Genomic DNA, 14,615 nt, shown 5'->3' on the forward strand with positions numbered 1-14,615 from the left:
ACAAACAGGTGGCCCTTCGTAATTTGTTGTCTGTATAGAGCCTGACTTTGCCTATAAATTGGCAACAGAGAAAAAACTGAAACAAGAGTGACAACATTTATCATTGGTTCAAAATAAAACAAAGCAAAAGCACTAGGTTAATGTCTCTTCTCACACAACAGGTGACACAGACCTACCTATATTTCTTTGATCAGACGATGTTTCGTGAAGCTATATTTTCAAGTCGTGCCTTTTAATTCTAAAATATTACTTCGAAGATAAAAGGGTTAAGAATCTGCATACCCGGAATGGGTGTTTGTGGTACGAGAACACAAGGGTCAGGAGTTGGTGGAGTAGGACAAAGAAAACTATGGCAATGCATTCAACAATAAATACGTACATTAGATTGATTGTTTATGTAATAAGATTTATAGTGGATTATTAACACACTGCCACTAAAACAGGCTGCATTGAGGAAGACGAATGGCAAATATGTTGTTAGTGTGGTCACTTGCAAAACTTTATTTGATAATAAAAATAGCATTCAAAGAGCTTCCCCTTTTGTTGCAGCCATATATACATTGATTTTGGTTTCCAGGAAAGAAGCTGGTACTATGACCTCCTCTATGCTTATTCCACCTACTATTGTTATATATAACTCAATAAGTCAAATAAAGCCATGAACAAATGTTGTATTTATATATGCATAGAGTTTTATAAAAAAAAAAAAAAAAAATTGGCCCACATACTGCGTTTCATCAACACAGATAAGAGCATATATTTATAGCACATTTCAGGAAATGATAACCAAAGAACACTGACCGCATACAAGTGCTTTTATAATACACAAGCAGATCCACCATGAAGAAATAAAAGATATTCAAACTGAGAAAAGCTTTAGAATTACTTTGTGTCCCATTTTAAAACATCTTTACATACCTGATTCAGTTTACATTAAAATATATCCCTATGGACCATTGTGTTCCATTGTCAGAAATATAAACACTGATCACATTCCTCACAGCTACATTTCGTCATAAATTCTCTTTTATACAAGAAAAAGGCAACAGTTTTTCCCCCCCAACAGGCTCTATTAATTACAACTGAAACTCTGTACACACAATGATTGGCCATCTCTTTTCGTACAGTACCATGGCAACAACAGTGATAGACTTGCAATGCTTTTAGTGTTTGGATGGAGAGAGTGGAACAGTCTACTTGTACCCACCAATGCACTTGTAAGCAGCACTTTACTTCAGTAGTCCAGCAGTAACGGCAAACATTTTGGCTCAGCTAGGCAGTAGTCCTTGAACACCTCTGGTCACAAGCAGACTCACTGTACATTATGTACAACTTTTGTTTTGCTGCTCTCCATACTTTCAACGTATAGAATTCTTTAGAACAAGGTCTAGGAAGCATCTCTTACGGTTATCCTCTGTTTGCGCCCTTGTCGCGTTTACATGCGCTTCTGGCATAGTAGTCATGTTTTCATTGGGTCCAGAAATGCACTTTTCAATTTGCCAATTGCCCCAAGGGGTTCCAGTGGATGAAATGGGCACAAACTTGAATAGGTAGGAAAGATGATGCTTAACCCTTTAACTACACCCTGTGGGTGTCCCAGATTGCATCCACTACCTTGTGTAATAAAGCAATTACATGCTTATTTACCCACCATGACCAATTGCGTGAAACTGGACTGGCGCTGCTTAGTTTAAATTTTTACTGTGCTGCTGATACCGACAGGTGTGGAGACCTAAACCTGCATGACACACAAAAATGGCAAGTTGCGGCCTTCGCATTCATGCATCCCAAGGGCACTAAAGCAAAATGCTCATCGAACAAACTGTAAAACTTCAACAGAGATCTGTGCTTTATAAATATCCTTCATCACAAACAATAGTTTCTTCAAACAGCAATGTTCACTTTTGAAACTTTTTTTTAACTTCAGTTCCATCAGTAGAATCTGTTTTGCGTCAAGTGCACCTCTCTGCTCTTCTCAATCCTCTTCAGCATTTACAACAAAATTTCTAATTACATGATAGTGGTAGGTCACTATATAACAGTCCAGGACAAATAATTAAATCATCTTAGTCATTAAATTATTAAACTATGGTAATCTACTGACCCTCTCGAATATATCGCAGCGGGTAGAAAACCCTAACAAAAGGAAAAATTATAAAAAAACAACCGAGCATGTAGAAACAAAATTGTGTATCCGTTTGCACCAACACATGGCAAAAACATTACAAAAAGTATACATTAAAAATATACTTTCTTTAATATACATCAGGCACAACAATTTTTGTATAGTTTTGTGATATAAATGATTTCATCTGCATAATGTTAGTTGATATTTGTATGATCAGCAGGCGTTGGATGGTTAGTGTAGTAAAACTATAAATAATTTCTGCTCTGGTTACTACCCTCATCTCGACTCCTTTACGACAAAGGCTGGAATGTGACTGGGTTCAGTTCAGATGCTCAGATCAGTGTTACATTCCTTGTATGGTTTCCTTCTGTATTCTGGGGGTTGCCTTGAGCTTTTATAGGTATCATATTTGAGGCTACGTTCGTCCATCTCTCTATGGTTGTTTTTTTCATCCCTGTTCCTTTTTTCAGGAGACCTTTCCCGCCGCCTCTCAGGAGACCTTTCTCTCCTCCTATCAAGTGAACGCTCCTCCCACCTTTCTGGAGATCTCTCTCTTCGTCGGTCTGTGGACTTAGTCCTTCTCCTATCAGGTGAACGGTCTTTCTTTCGGTCTAGTGATTTCAACTGATCTGTAAGTCTTTCAAGTGATTTATTTCGCTTGGTGGGTGAGACGTCCCTTCTTCGAGTTGGAGACCTTTCTCGCCGTTTCTCAGGAGAAGCGTCTCTCCTTCGGTCAGGTCGATCCCTTCTCTCCAAAGTGTTGTCGGCACTCTTTGTTCCTTCTTTCCGCTTCTCAGGAGACCGTTTGTGCCCGTTTGCCACGTTTCTACCTGGTTGGTGGTCTCGCCTGCCTTCCGGTGACTGGTTTCTCCTGCCACTTGACACACGAGCATAGTTCATCGAAGTCCCATTCCAAGTGTGGTGCTCATTGGGTTGGCTGCTATATTCTCTGCCTTTAAGGTCCTTCACATATGTGCGGTTTTCCCCATGTTGTAATGATTTGTGAAGATCTGGTGGATAACTGGACTCCAATGATGAGAGCTTTTGCCTAAATGACACATTTTTCACTTCCGAAATATTTTGTGAGCTGGCGCTGGGGCTGTTGCCGTCGTAGCTGGCGTCTGAAAAGAACAATAAAGGCAAATTGGTTTGAATAGATTAATATCAGATTCATAAAACCATAAACAATTACAGAAGTCATAAAATCACATTGTTAAGGCGGTCAGAAGTCGTTAACTGAAGCCGTTAATGATGTAAGAGCTGAACAAGCATTATACATTAGTATGTCTTATCAACCCACCTGCCTTAGAAACAGATTTTAACAGGTGTAAAGGCCTGTCTGCATTCTCCCATCCTACAGTTAACAAGCACTGGCAAATAGTTCTGCCTTGCATTTTGAGCCCTGACTAAAATACTTACACTGCTGCTGTGAAAAAATACAACAAAAAGTATTGTTTTCTGTATGAAATGCATCTACAAGATGAAGAATTTCATGTGTGAGAATTCAGAGTACTATTGAGATATAAAACAGTAGCTCATGCATTGCAATGTAAGCACTCCACTGGATGCAAAATGATACACCAAACATACAGAGGACTACACCACTGGGCAGAGCCAACACCCACTCCACACATTTTAAAGAAATTGTGACAAAAGGTCTGCAGACAGCTAAAGCAGCGAAGCCATATCTAAGAAACAAACAATCCTGACTCAGACCTCATTTTCACATAGGACTCCCGCTATGATTAATACTCCTCTTTGTGCCCTCCTGTATCCTTTCGAGAGATTCATTTTTTTTTTTAGACTTTTCTTAATATGAAACACACTTATGAATCCTAACATGCACAAAAGCAAGTTACTACATAGTGGAGTGTCCATGATCAGTGGCCTAACACAGCATGAAGCCCATACTAAAACTGTGGGAACGAGCTGATGAGTTTCCAGAATATATATATTCCCAAAACTGAACCTTCATAGAAGTGGGTGAAGACTCCAAGGTGATTAAGTGCAAAGTTTATTGCTGCTGTTCACATAAGTCCATGATGCATTTTGGCATCAAAAATGGTCTTGAATATATATATATATATATATATATATATATATATATATATATATATATATATATATATATATATATATATATATATATATATATATATATATAACCTACTGGCGGTCGCCAGTAGGTAGTTATAGTTAGGATCGTTTTCCATAGGAAATCCGCAACATTCTATTGGGAATAACTTTGGCGCCGAATGAGGGATCTGCCTGTAATTTTCCTTAACTTTGCCTCGCTGCGCTCCGCTCCTTCCCTGAAAGTTTCGGGGGGATCCGTTGAGCGGGGGCCGAGATAAAAGGGGGGTCCCAAAACGTGTTTTCCCCATGTTAATATCCATAGGGCGGTTGGACTCACTTTTAGCCCGAACGGCTAAATGGATTTCCACCAAACTTGGCAAAATTGTAGGGACTGGTACCCTGATGTGCCTTTGCTATGTCTCAAGATATATGCTCCAGTGGTTTTTACGAAAATTAACTTTGAAAAAATATATATTGGGCTATATATATGTTAGAGCCCAAATGTAGCCCAAAGATGGCCACCAGAGACAAAAAAAACAAATGTAGCCCAAATATCAGCCAGATGTAGCCCAACTATAGCCCAATGACAGGATGGCCCAGAGTGTTCTAAAGAACAACTAGAGCGCTATCAGTCTTACTTATGACAAAAGTATGGCACACCTGAAGTCATCTTGATTGGAATAAAGTGTTAACACTTAAAACATTTAATTTGCAAAGGAACAAAATGAGGGGGTTCATTTTGCCATAGAAATTATGATTAGTGCTGAAGAAAGAAAAATTAGGGCACATTTTGAGTGACTTCTCAAATCCTCTTATATTTCATTAAAAAAATTCTGATATGCAGTCTCCCAAGATGGCCACCAGAGACAAAAGAGCCCAAATGTATATATTCACTGAAAAAAACATAGGTTTCACACCAGTTATAGTTAGGAATTAGCATTTAAAAAACCTATTAAATTCACTGAAAAAACCATAGGTTTCACACCAGTTATAGTTCGGTGGAAATTTTACTCGCATAAAACCATTGAAATTCCCACGTTATAGTTAGTTGGACTCACTATAACTTGCGCGTGCAATGCACTGCTGATGTCACATATTACATCACTCATGACATGGTCAGTGACATCACTCATGACATCACTGATGACATCACTGATGACATCATCCAGTGAATGTGTATCTTTTTGAAAAATAAATATTTTTTATATATGTATATCTAAAGGTTGATGGAAGAATAAATGGGTAAATACATTTCTAAATGGATGTTTTTTTGTGTAAAATTGATTGGTTAACTTAAATGTATCTTAGTGAATACATATATTAGCGAGTAATGTTTAAATATTTAAATATCTGTATCCGTGTCTCACTTTGTGTATAAGTGGCTGCATGGGTTGGTGAGTAGCTACATGAGTGTGTTTATGGGTTATTAGTTGTTTTTTTGAGTATCAGTATCAGTGTCTGGATGGTTCGGTGGGGGATATTACTTAGAGCACAGATGCATGAATGAGTGACTCACTATTTGTATGTATTTTGAAGACAGCATGTGTGCAAGACTGTATGGGTGGATGATTGTGTGTATGGGTGGGTTAGTGAGTATGTGTTTTTATAATTGATTGTTTAAGAGAGTAAATATGTTTCCGTTTCTGTAGAAGTATGTGTAGTGGTGTGTATATAGCAGTATAATCAAGTAAATGTTTTTTTGATAGTTTATTTGCATGTGTGAATTTGTGTGTGAGTAACTATATGGATGAGTATTAGTGTGTAACAGGACGTATAGGTGTATGAGTACATATGATGAGTAAGTACATGCATGAGTGACTATATAGAACTGTTGGTGAATGAGTGGATGTGTATGTAGATGTTGGAATTACCTAATAAGTTGTTGTAATTGGTATTGGTTTCTCCTTTTTTAAGAAAATGTTAGTTTCTATTTTTGAATGTGCGTGTCAAAGGTTATTTTATGCTGATAGGAGGTCTGCCACTTTGTCACAAGGATGTTGTCATCAGTGATGTCATTTGAGATGTCATCAGTGATGTCATGAGTGATGTCACTGACCATGTCATGAGTGATGTAATATGTGACGTCATCAGCAGTGCATTGCACGCGCAAGTTATAGTGAGTCCAACTAACTATAACGTGGGAATTTCAATGGTTTTATGCGAGTAAAATTTCCACCCAACTATAACTGGTGTGAAACCTATGGTTTTTTCAGTGAATGGATATATATATATATATATATATATATATATATATATATATATATATATCTCATCAAAAGGTGTCCCCCAGGCGAGAGCGCACATAATAGGCAGGCGAATGCTCCAATCTTAAACAGCACCCTTTATTCGTGATTACCGGGCATCTTTTAGCTTGTCCAAGTGTGCTGCCCAACGCGTTTCAGCGCTACCTGCGCCTTGATCATGGGCTATATCCCACTGGAGGGAGATCACCTGAGATCAATTAAAAAAAAGACTCGTTGTTTGCCCCCTTCTTTTCTCCGCCCACAGACATTGCAGAGAGCCCGTGATCAAGGCGCAGGTAGCGCTGAAACGCGTTGGGCAGCACACTTGGACAAGCTAAAAGATTCCCGGTAATCACGAATAAAGGGTGCGGTTTAAGATTGGAGCATTTGCCTGTCTGTTATGTGCGCTCTCGCCTGGGGGACACCTTTTGATGATATATATATAGCGCTTGTTACCCCTGATGAGGTGTTGAAGTGGTTTTCTGAGAGTAGCACACTAGTCCAGAACCAAAAAAGGATTAGTGGTAAATTAATAGAGGAAAATATGAAATTAATTTGAGTGGTGGACATCTTAGTCTGTTGTTTGGATTGAAAAGGATAGTGGCGGGATGGAAGAAGGAAAGGTTTGCATTTATAAAGTGCTTGCTACCCCCGATGGTGTTGAAGCGTTTTTAGGGCAGGTAGCACGCTACCCCGGAACCCAAATAGGATTAGTGGGGAATTAGTAGAGGGAAATATGAAATTAATTTGAGTGGTGGACATGTTAGTCTGTTATTTGGATTGAAAAGGAATAGTGGAGGGATAGAAGTGGGAAGGGTCTAGAAAGTTTTTTTTTCTTTTTTTGGAGTTCATACCAGTAGGAGGGGGTTTGGGATGAGTAAAGGGGAGGTGAAGGGTGTTAGGCTCACAAAACTCAGAGGGACACACCTCTCACCTCACCGTGGGGCAATCTCCACCCCCTCCGTGTAGTATTTCCTGTCAAAAGGATCCCCAGCACACACGTACAAATAAAACAAATTTTCTTTTTAATATATAATAAAGATTAAATGTACATTAACACCAAAGTAAATGCACTGTTATTTTGTGCAGCCTAATGCAAAGTAAGTCATCTGTATTAGAATGTGAGGTGAGATGAGTCTCTGGGAGCTGTAAGGAGCTCTGCTACAGCACTGAAACCACCTTCTCCTTAAGTAACTAATGGGAATGGCCATGGTCAGTCAAGATGCCGATGCCCAGTGTGTAACAATGGGCGATACCCCCATTTACATCAGGATAAGTGACCAATGGTACTGCCCTACTAGGCTCAAAATGGTAGGACTAAGATTCACTTGCACATCCTAACAGGTCAAACTGAATCTGTGGACAAATGCTACAACATTCTCTAAAGTGCATTTTTTATGTGCTACATATAAAACAAACAAAAACACTGGTCATCTCTTAGGAACCCAATTGGTCATTTAATGATTTTTATGAAGTATTTTAGTGTTTTACTATTATTCATTACGTGTTTAATACTTCATAACACCGTTTCTGCAGTTTCTAAGCACTGTAAACAACAAGCATTACTATTTCTTGATGCAATGGTATTACATTTACCAACCTCTGAAGGATAAAAGAAAGTTGCCTTTGCTGGGAATAGAACTGATCGCTGTGGTTAAATAAGAATCCTGTCTACATGTTTGGATATTTAAATTAAATGTAGAATTGATACCTACAACGAGATCACATAACTGGCTTCATCTTCAGATGACAAATCTTACTTGAACAAAATGTGGTAAGGTTGTATTAGTCAGTTGCTAGATTCATTAGTGGTTCAGATATAGGCTGGTGCACAGTTATGCGCACTGCAGATAATTCTAGATTTTCTTTAATTGTAGGTTACAGCAATTAGTTAAAGGGTATAGGCTTTTATCAGAGGTTTGGGATGAAATGATCAACAGAATGAAGTCTCTAAAAAATACAAGCAATCTAGTCTTTCATTTTGAGGTCATGATGGCCAAACCCATCATCGAACCTCCATATGGAGCAACTACTGTTCATATCCATTGATTTCTGTTGTCAACCAATTTTCTAGCCAACCGAGTCTAAATAGGCTGTAATAAGATGTGTCATTTGGCCTTCTGAAGTGTTATTTGGCAAAAGTTGTCAATGTTTTCTTCTTTCAGTCTTTCCAAGAAAGCTACATAACGCACATATGCTACCTACAAGTGCACTTTTCCGCTCTACCTCTTTGGGATTATGCAAACACTAACCGAGCATCAGTCATAATAGTCTAAATTCAACAGCTCCCTATAATTTCCTTGCTTTACATAGGATCCCTGTGGATAGGCGAAGTCAAGGGCTGGGGAACTAAAAATATTAGAGTTAAATAGAGTTGGAAAAAATGAAAGCAGTGCTGACATGCATCTTGAGTGTAGGAACTCGTAGGGAAAGAAACAAGCCAACACTTTAAGATGCATACATAGGGATGTTAGAATTTCCCCGCAAAACGATGTGCACTTTATGAATGTTTTATCAAATCTGTTTTTATATTTTTATTATGATTATTATGAATGCATGTATTTTATGTGCTGCTATGTGAATTGCTATTTTATGGATATGTCTTATCTGAATAAAGTCACTGAATTTGAACTGATAGAATTTCAGACAAAGGTGCTGTTGGAGTCCAGGATGAGTTATCAGGGTAATGAACTAACCCACAACTAAAGAAATCAATGAGTAAATCAGAGCACAACAATAAAGAGGTGCACCTTCGTAGGTTGCATGGAAGGACAAGACAAGTCACAGAAGCCCTGTGGGACCACCACAATGACCAACATCAGGTGTGGTTGAGGAGTAGTTATCAACCACTAAAATGCACTATAATAGATCCCACAGGAAACCCCATAGCTCATTCCCAACGAGGATAGTGGGAGATCCTTCGATATCTGCCTATTGGGTCCTGACAGCACAGTGCAACCCTGATTTTATAAACCACATCACCCCCACTTACTCAAGCCAAGAGAATGTCAGATGATCCTCCTACTCAAAAGGACCTCAACTAGGAACCCATTCATATCTCTCTCTCACATATTGTTAGATCCTGGTTTCCTTTCAGCAACTTAAAACAACAAATAATCTGGTTGTCGTTTTAACGCTCACTACAGAACTAAGCAAGCTTTTGATTCCTGGGTTCTACAGTCTGTGAGAGCTTAACATTTATAATTGATGTTTACAAATTGCTGTGAAGATGGAACCTGAGCATATTTATTAAATGTAGATTTGTGGGTAGGATACACAAGAGAAGGGCAACGTACAAACACCAAAAACAGAACTTTTGACTGAAATTCACTAACTCGAATAGATTCAGGATTAGCAGTCATTTCTGCTCTGGGACCGTATTTTCTCAAGTGAACAAGCTGCTGTCTTTGCAAATAGTCCTTTGTAGTAAATCTTTAAGGAGGAGCAGGAAGAGGTCATTCCTGGTGGTTACTCAGGAGTGCAAAGTACACCCACAAACTGATCGGTGAGTTGAAATTTACCAACAGTTTTGCAAACCTTCTCCTACTCTGGAAAACATAAATAAGGTCCCTTTCTGGGAGGGGAACAGAATGGGAATGCCATTACATCAGGGTGCATAGTTTCTATAAGGGGACAAATAATTTTTCGGAAGGAAATAAGAAAAAAATAGATTTTGCCCATGACTGGCGTCAATACTCGACCTTCTGGAAAATCAACAATAGTAGACACAGCAGTCTATGATTGTCATAAAATTAATAAAATCCATGCGATCCTGTGCTTGGCAAAATGTATACCTAAATTTGTAATCTACTTATTTATACGTTTTAAGAAAATCACGACCAAAGCGCTGGAGTCCTGCAATGTTTTTTTTAACCAACTCACAAACCTAATGCTCCAATTCAGACCACTTTAGGAAAACAAAGGAAACACCTTTGCAAAAAATAGATTTGAATCCCTAAATTTTGGATCTTGAAAGATATGCTTTGGTCTGATAATTCAATTTATAAGATTTGATATTTTATAACAATTTAACCGACACTGCTCCCCCTCTTCAGGAAATAATGAATTCCCAAATATCTGCAAGTCTAGTATGAACAAAGCAGTACACAACCTGCTGGCATTAAATTGTCTTGTTGGAAATTTAATTTTGACTTTGATTTCCTGCTATTCCTTAAATTAAATTTGGAACGCTGAAGTAAAATCAACTGGACTTGTTGTTTTCACCTGACAGTGTGATACTGTAAAAATAATCTACGCTTACAGTTCCACAGAAGAGGATACTATTCATGTGCTTTAATGAAGCAGATACAGAGTGAGCCTAAATGTAAATTTATGTGCAGTCATCCACTAGAATTTCTCAACTGTGAAGAAAAACGAAAAAAATGGTTTCACAATAATGGCTCAATTTACTGCTTCCGGAGGCAGGAGCATCAGACGGCAGCAGACATAGCTGCATGCTTTCATGATCTTATCTGAGGTAGCGTGCGCATGCTAACTTACAGCCATGTCTGAGCGCTACTCTGCACATTGGCAGAAGTTGAAAGCCTTGGGGTTGTGGGGGGACTGCATCTCACTGAGAATATTGAATGAAGGTGATTCCTTAAGTGTGGTGCCTTGTGAAAGTTGGGATCCCTGAGCAAGCGTTTTGTAAGTACTGGTTGGCGCAAGTCTATTGTTGGAAGCAAGTCTTAGAAGTCTAGCAGGATGGTACGAAAGCATCACATTGAAAAGGCAGTCAGGCCGCTGTCTGTCAGTACCTTGTGTGCAAGACTCAGGCTTAAAATCTATGTTGTGACTAACAGCCAAAGGGCTGACTTCGTTGATGGGGTTTTACTATAGTGTTTTTAGACCAAGGATGAGATGATCTGGATACTTGTGCCCTTTGGAGATTCTCATTGGTTTGATATAGAATGCCTCTATCAATAGCCTTGTGGTAGCCAATCCAGAAGAGGACCACTGCATGGACAATGGCAGAGTAGTGATGTGTTGAACGTTAATGGGAGTCGACCACGGCAAAGGCAGAGGACCACCATCTTTAAATCATAGCTATCTTGCTGGCTGAAAACAGCTTAGACTTGAAAGTCATCAGCAGGCTGCAAACTGAACTAACTGGTGTTAAGATCTATTGAAAGAGCAGCCAATCAAGGAGAATCAATGCGGGGTGAACCAAGCCAAGAAACAATTGCTGGTTTAGAGCCTCTAAGGAAAAGATAGTTAGGCTACTTCCAGGAGGTAGGCATTCTATTAATATTCAGTCATTCTCTAGACCCATATGTTATATGGATTTCTTAAAGCCCACTGCCACCCTGTGGTCTCCCGGAACTAAATAAAAAGTAGTATCAAGGCAAGTGTGCACAAAAGAGAAGAGGTTTTAGTCTTTTTCTAAAGGTCAAATGGTTAGTACAACGCTGAAGCTCTTCATGTAATTTGTCCCAAAGGGACAGGGCACAAATAGAAGGAGCTGTCCCTGGCAGATGCTTTGCAGTATTTTGGAACTTGCAGGATTAAGCTATTTGATGATCAAGAGGTTCTATTGGGAAGACATTCCTTTATACAGTACGATATAAAATCTGGAATTCTGCCATATAGAAAACGTTTGATTATATAGAGAGTTCTTATGATAATGTGCTGTTAACTGGGGAGCTAATGTGTAGCATTCTGAAATGAAATGATAGAATTGAAATGAAGTGCTCCATTGGTGAATCAAACTGCTTGATTTTGTTTAGATTGGAAGCAATGTAGCAGGGAAGACTTTATGTTGCAATACAGACTGTTGGAATAGTTTAATCTCATGCAATTATGAAAGTAAAGCTTCTAATTTCCTGAGTTAGGTATGGAGGAATTGCACAGTGATGAGAAAGGGGGACAGTGCATGATTCTTGCTATAGAACAGTATATCTTTATTTGTATGATTAAACCATTACAAAGTTCTCTATAAATCGACAATGTAAGCAGGCGAGCATTTTAAAAGTATTCATACAGGTTAAAAACATACTTATTTAAAATGTTAATGTAGAGACCTACAGATCAGGCATGCATGTCCTCCTAACATGCGCCTTGTTAAAAACATGCCTGGGCCCTTAACGTGCATAAGGCGGTTTGATAAAGTGCTATTTTAAGGGACCTCGCCAGTCTATGGAGAACGGGTGTGTAAGTGATACAGGGAGCCACAGGAATTTACTATTACAATATTTGGGTCCCTGGGAAAGCTTAATGTACTGAACTGTCTAGTTCTCAGAGTCCCAGGCGCAGGGTTCACTGAAGCATTGTTTGAGCGCCCAGAAAAGCATAGGGTATATAAGGTGCTGTTTTAACTGGTTCCATGCCAGTCACCGCACAGTTTACGGCCTTCGCTGGGTGGTGCAGTCCACGGGTGTGCACTCCCCCTGATGCAGTTGGGCCAGGAGGGTAAAGAATGTTCAGCGATCTCTCAAATTTCACAAATCTCCCTGCTAGGATGGGGTGTTCAGCTGAAAGACAAGCAATCACTGCAGGTGCGAATGCCTAGAGCCAGGAACTGTGGTTTGTGCAGCCAGTTTGGTGAAGCTTCCTAGAACCATCCAAGTGTGTGAGCATGAAGCTAGCCAAGATATCCAAAGTGCCATTTTGGTGATTAACTTTTTGAAATTTGCCTCGGAAGTGGGTGCTGCCCAAAGTACAGCAGACTATCAGTTCTTTACCGACTGGTCAAGATAGTCCCTCACAGCAGAGAGGCTGGCCGTTTTGGAGAGAACACGGGGACGGTGCATGATAATACAAGAGCTGACATCTGGCAGTCAGCTTGAAAAGGGAAGTCTGTTTTGATCCTGAGACTGACTATAGTAGACAGTAAAGTACTAGGACCAAATAAAGTGGGCCAGAGAGAGAGTTGTCACACGCGTTCATCAGTTTTGAACATAAGAATCTCCATTGTGTCCATATTGAGTTTGAGCCACTGCAGACTCGCCCACAGGTGGAAAGATGTTTACGGCAGTTTGAACATTAACTGGGTGTCATCCGCATAAGGGTACCTATTTCATCATTAAAGCTGAATAGCAGCTAGAGGTCTCATTTATACGTTAAACAGGTAGGACCAGAGGAATGAACCCTGAAGGACACAATGTGAGATATTTGGGAGAAAACAGATTTATGTACCAGTATCACGTGTTGACTTCTAACTCAATTGAACGAGATAAACCAATTTAATGCTCCACATCTAAAAACCTATGTTAAGAAGTAGCTGAATGAGGATAGATGCTTTCAAATGCAGTGGAATGATCAAGTAAAATTAAGGCAGTAGTGATGTCATTTCCCGAATGGCGGAGATCATACAAGAAAGCCAGGAGGGAACACTCAGTGCTCTGGTTTGGTTGGAAACCTACCTAAGATTGTTCCAGAACGTAACGTTCAAGAAAAATGTTGAGTTGCCACACACCACCAGGATTTTCGCCACTGATAACTGTGTTATATTTCAATAGAAGCCGGAAAAGGGTCGCGTTTGGCCTTTTTCAGTAAAGGTCGTACATGCTTTAAGAGGCTCTGGAACAGTGTCCATCTTAACAGATGAAATATTTATGTCAGGTAAGGCATATAAAGCAAAATCCCTTAATTTAAATACAGAACTAATAGAAATGGGATACAAAGGAAAGGCGGATTTGAAGTCCTTCATTAACGAGAATAAGGAGGAGTTATTCATAAGCTCAAAGTCAGACCACATTTCTATGGGATGAGGTGGAAGTAATACGTCCGGACACTCTGAAGAGGCAGAACTGCCAATGGCATCTCATTGTTTAATTTTTTGTTATAAAGATATCTCCCAATTCTTTATAACGGTCAAAGAGTGATGAGAAACGGGAACATTACTCAAGAGTTCACATATAACTCTGAATACTACATTTTGAGAGTTGGATGCTGTTAAAATTCCTTCAGTAAAATAGCTTTCCTTGGCAGATTCAACTGTACTTTTATTTTTTGAGACGGTCTTCTTTGTTAAGACCCTTTTAAGAGGTATTATATGATGTCTCTGTAGCTTCCCTGCCTTTTTGGAAGCTTTAAAGAGCTGAGTTTACGGTTGAACTACGGAGCAAACTTGTGTACTGTACGCTGCCATGTAAATTTAATATGAGCAAACTTGACAAGGGTGCTCCATATAGCCGAACAATAGATATTATATTTATCAGCAGGGTCAG

At 39.2% G+C, this 14,615-nt stretch overlaps 1 protein-coding gene across 12 annotated transcripts in view; it reads right to left on the minus strand.

The window, feature by feature from the left end:
- Positions 1 to 477: 477 nt before the first annotated feature.
- MAGI1 (membrane associated guanylate kinase, WW and PDZ domain containing 1) overlaps positions 478 to 14,615 on the minus strand; it is a 1,290,512-nt gene continuing 1,276,374 nt past the window's right edge. For 8 of the 12 annotated variants that reach the window (XM_078661551.1, XM_078661549.1, XM_078661547.1 and 5 more), the window contains one exon: positions 478 to 3,249. In XM_078661551.1, the coding sequence (XP_078517677.1) occupies positions 2,453 to 3,249 (797 nt within the window). In that variant the 3' untranslated portion in view covers positions 478 to 2,452. The remainder of the gene's footprint in view (positions 3,250 to 14,615) is intronic. The other 4 variants (XM_078661550.1, XM_078661548.1, XM_078661554.1 and 1 more) reach the window with 2 other exon arrangements.

The sequence above is a fragment of the Lissotriton helveticus genome, chromosome 9, assembly GCF_964261635.1.
Source record: "Lissotriton helveticus chromosome 9, aLisHel1.1, whole genome shotgun sequence".
NCBI classification, from domain to species: domain Eukaryota; kingdom Metazoa; phylum Chordata; class Amphibia; order Caudata; family Salamandridae; genus Lissotriton; species Lissotriton helveticus.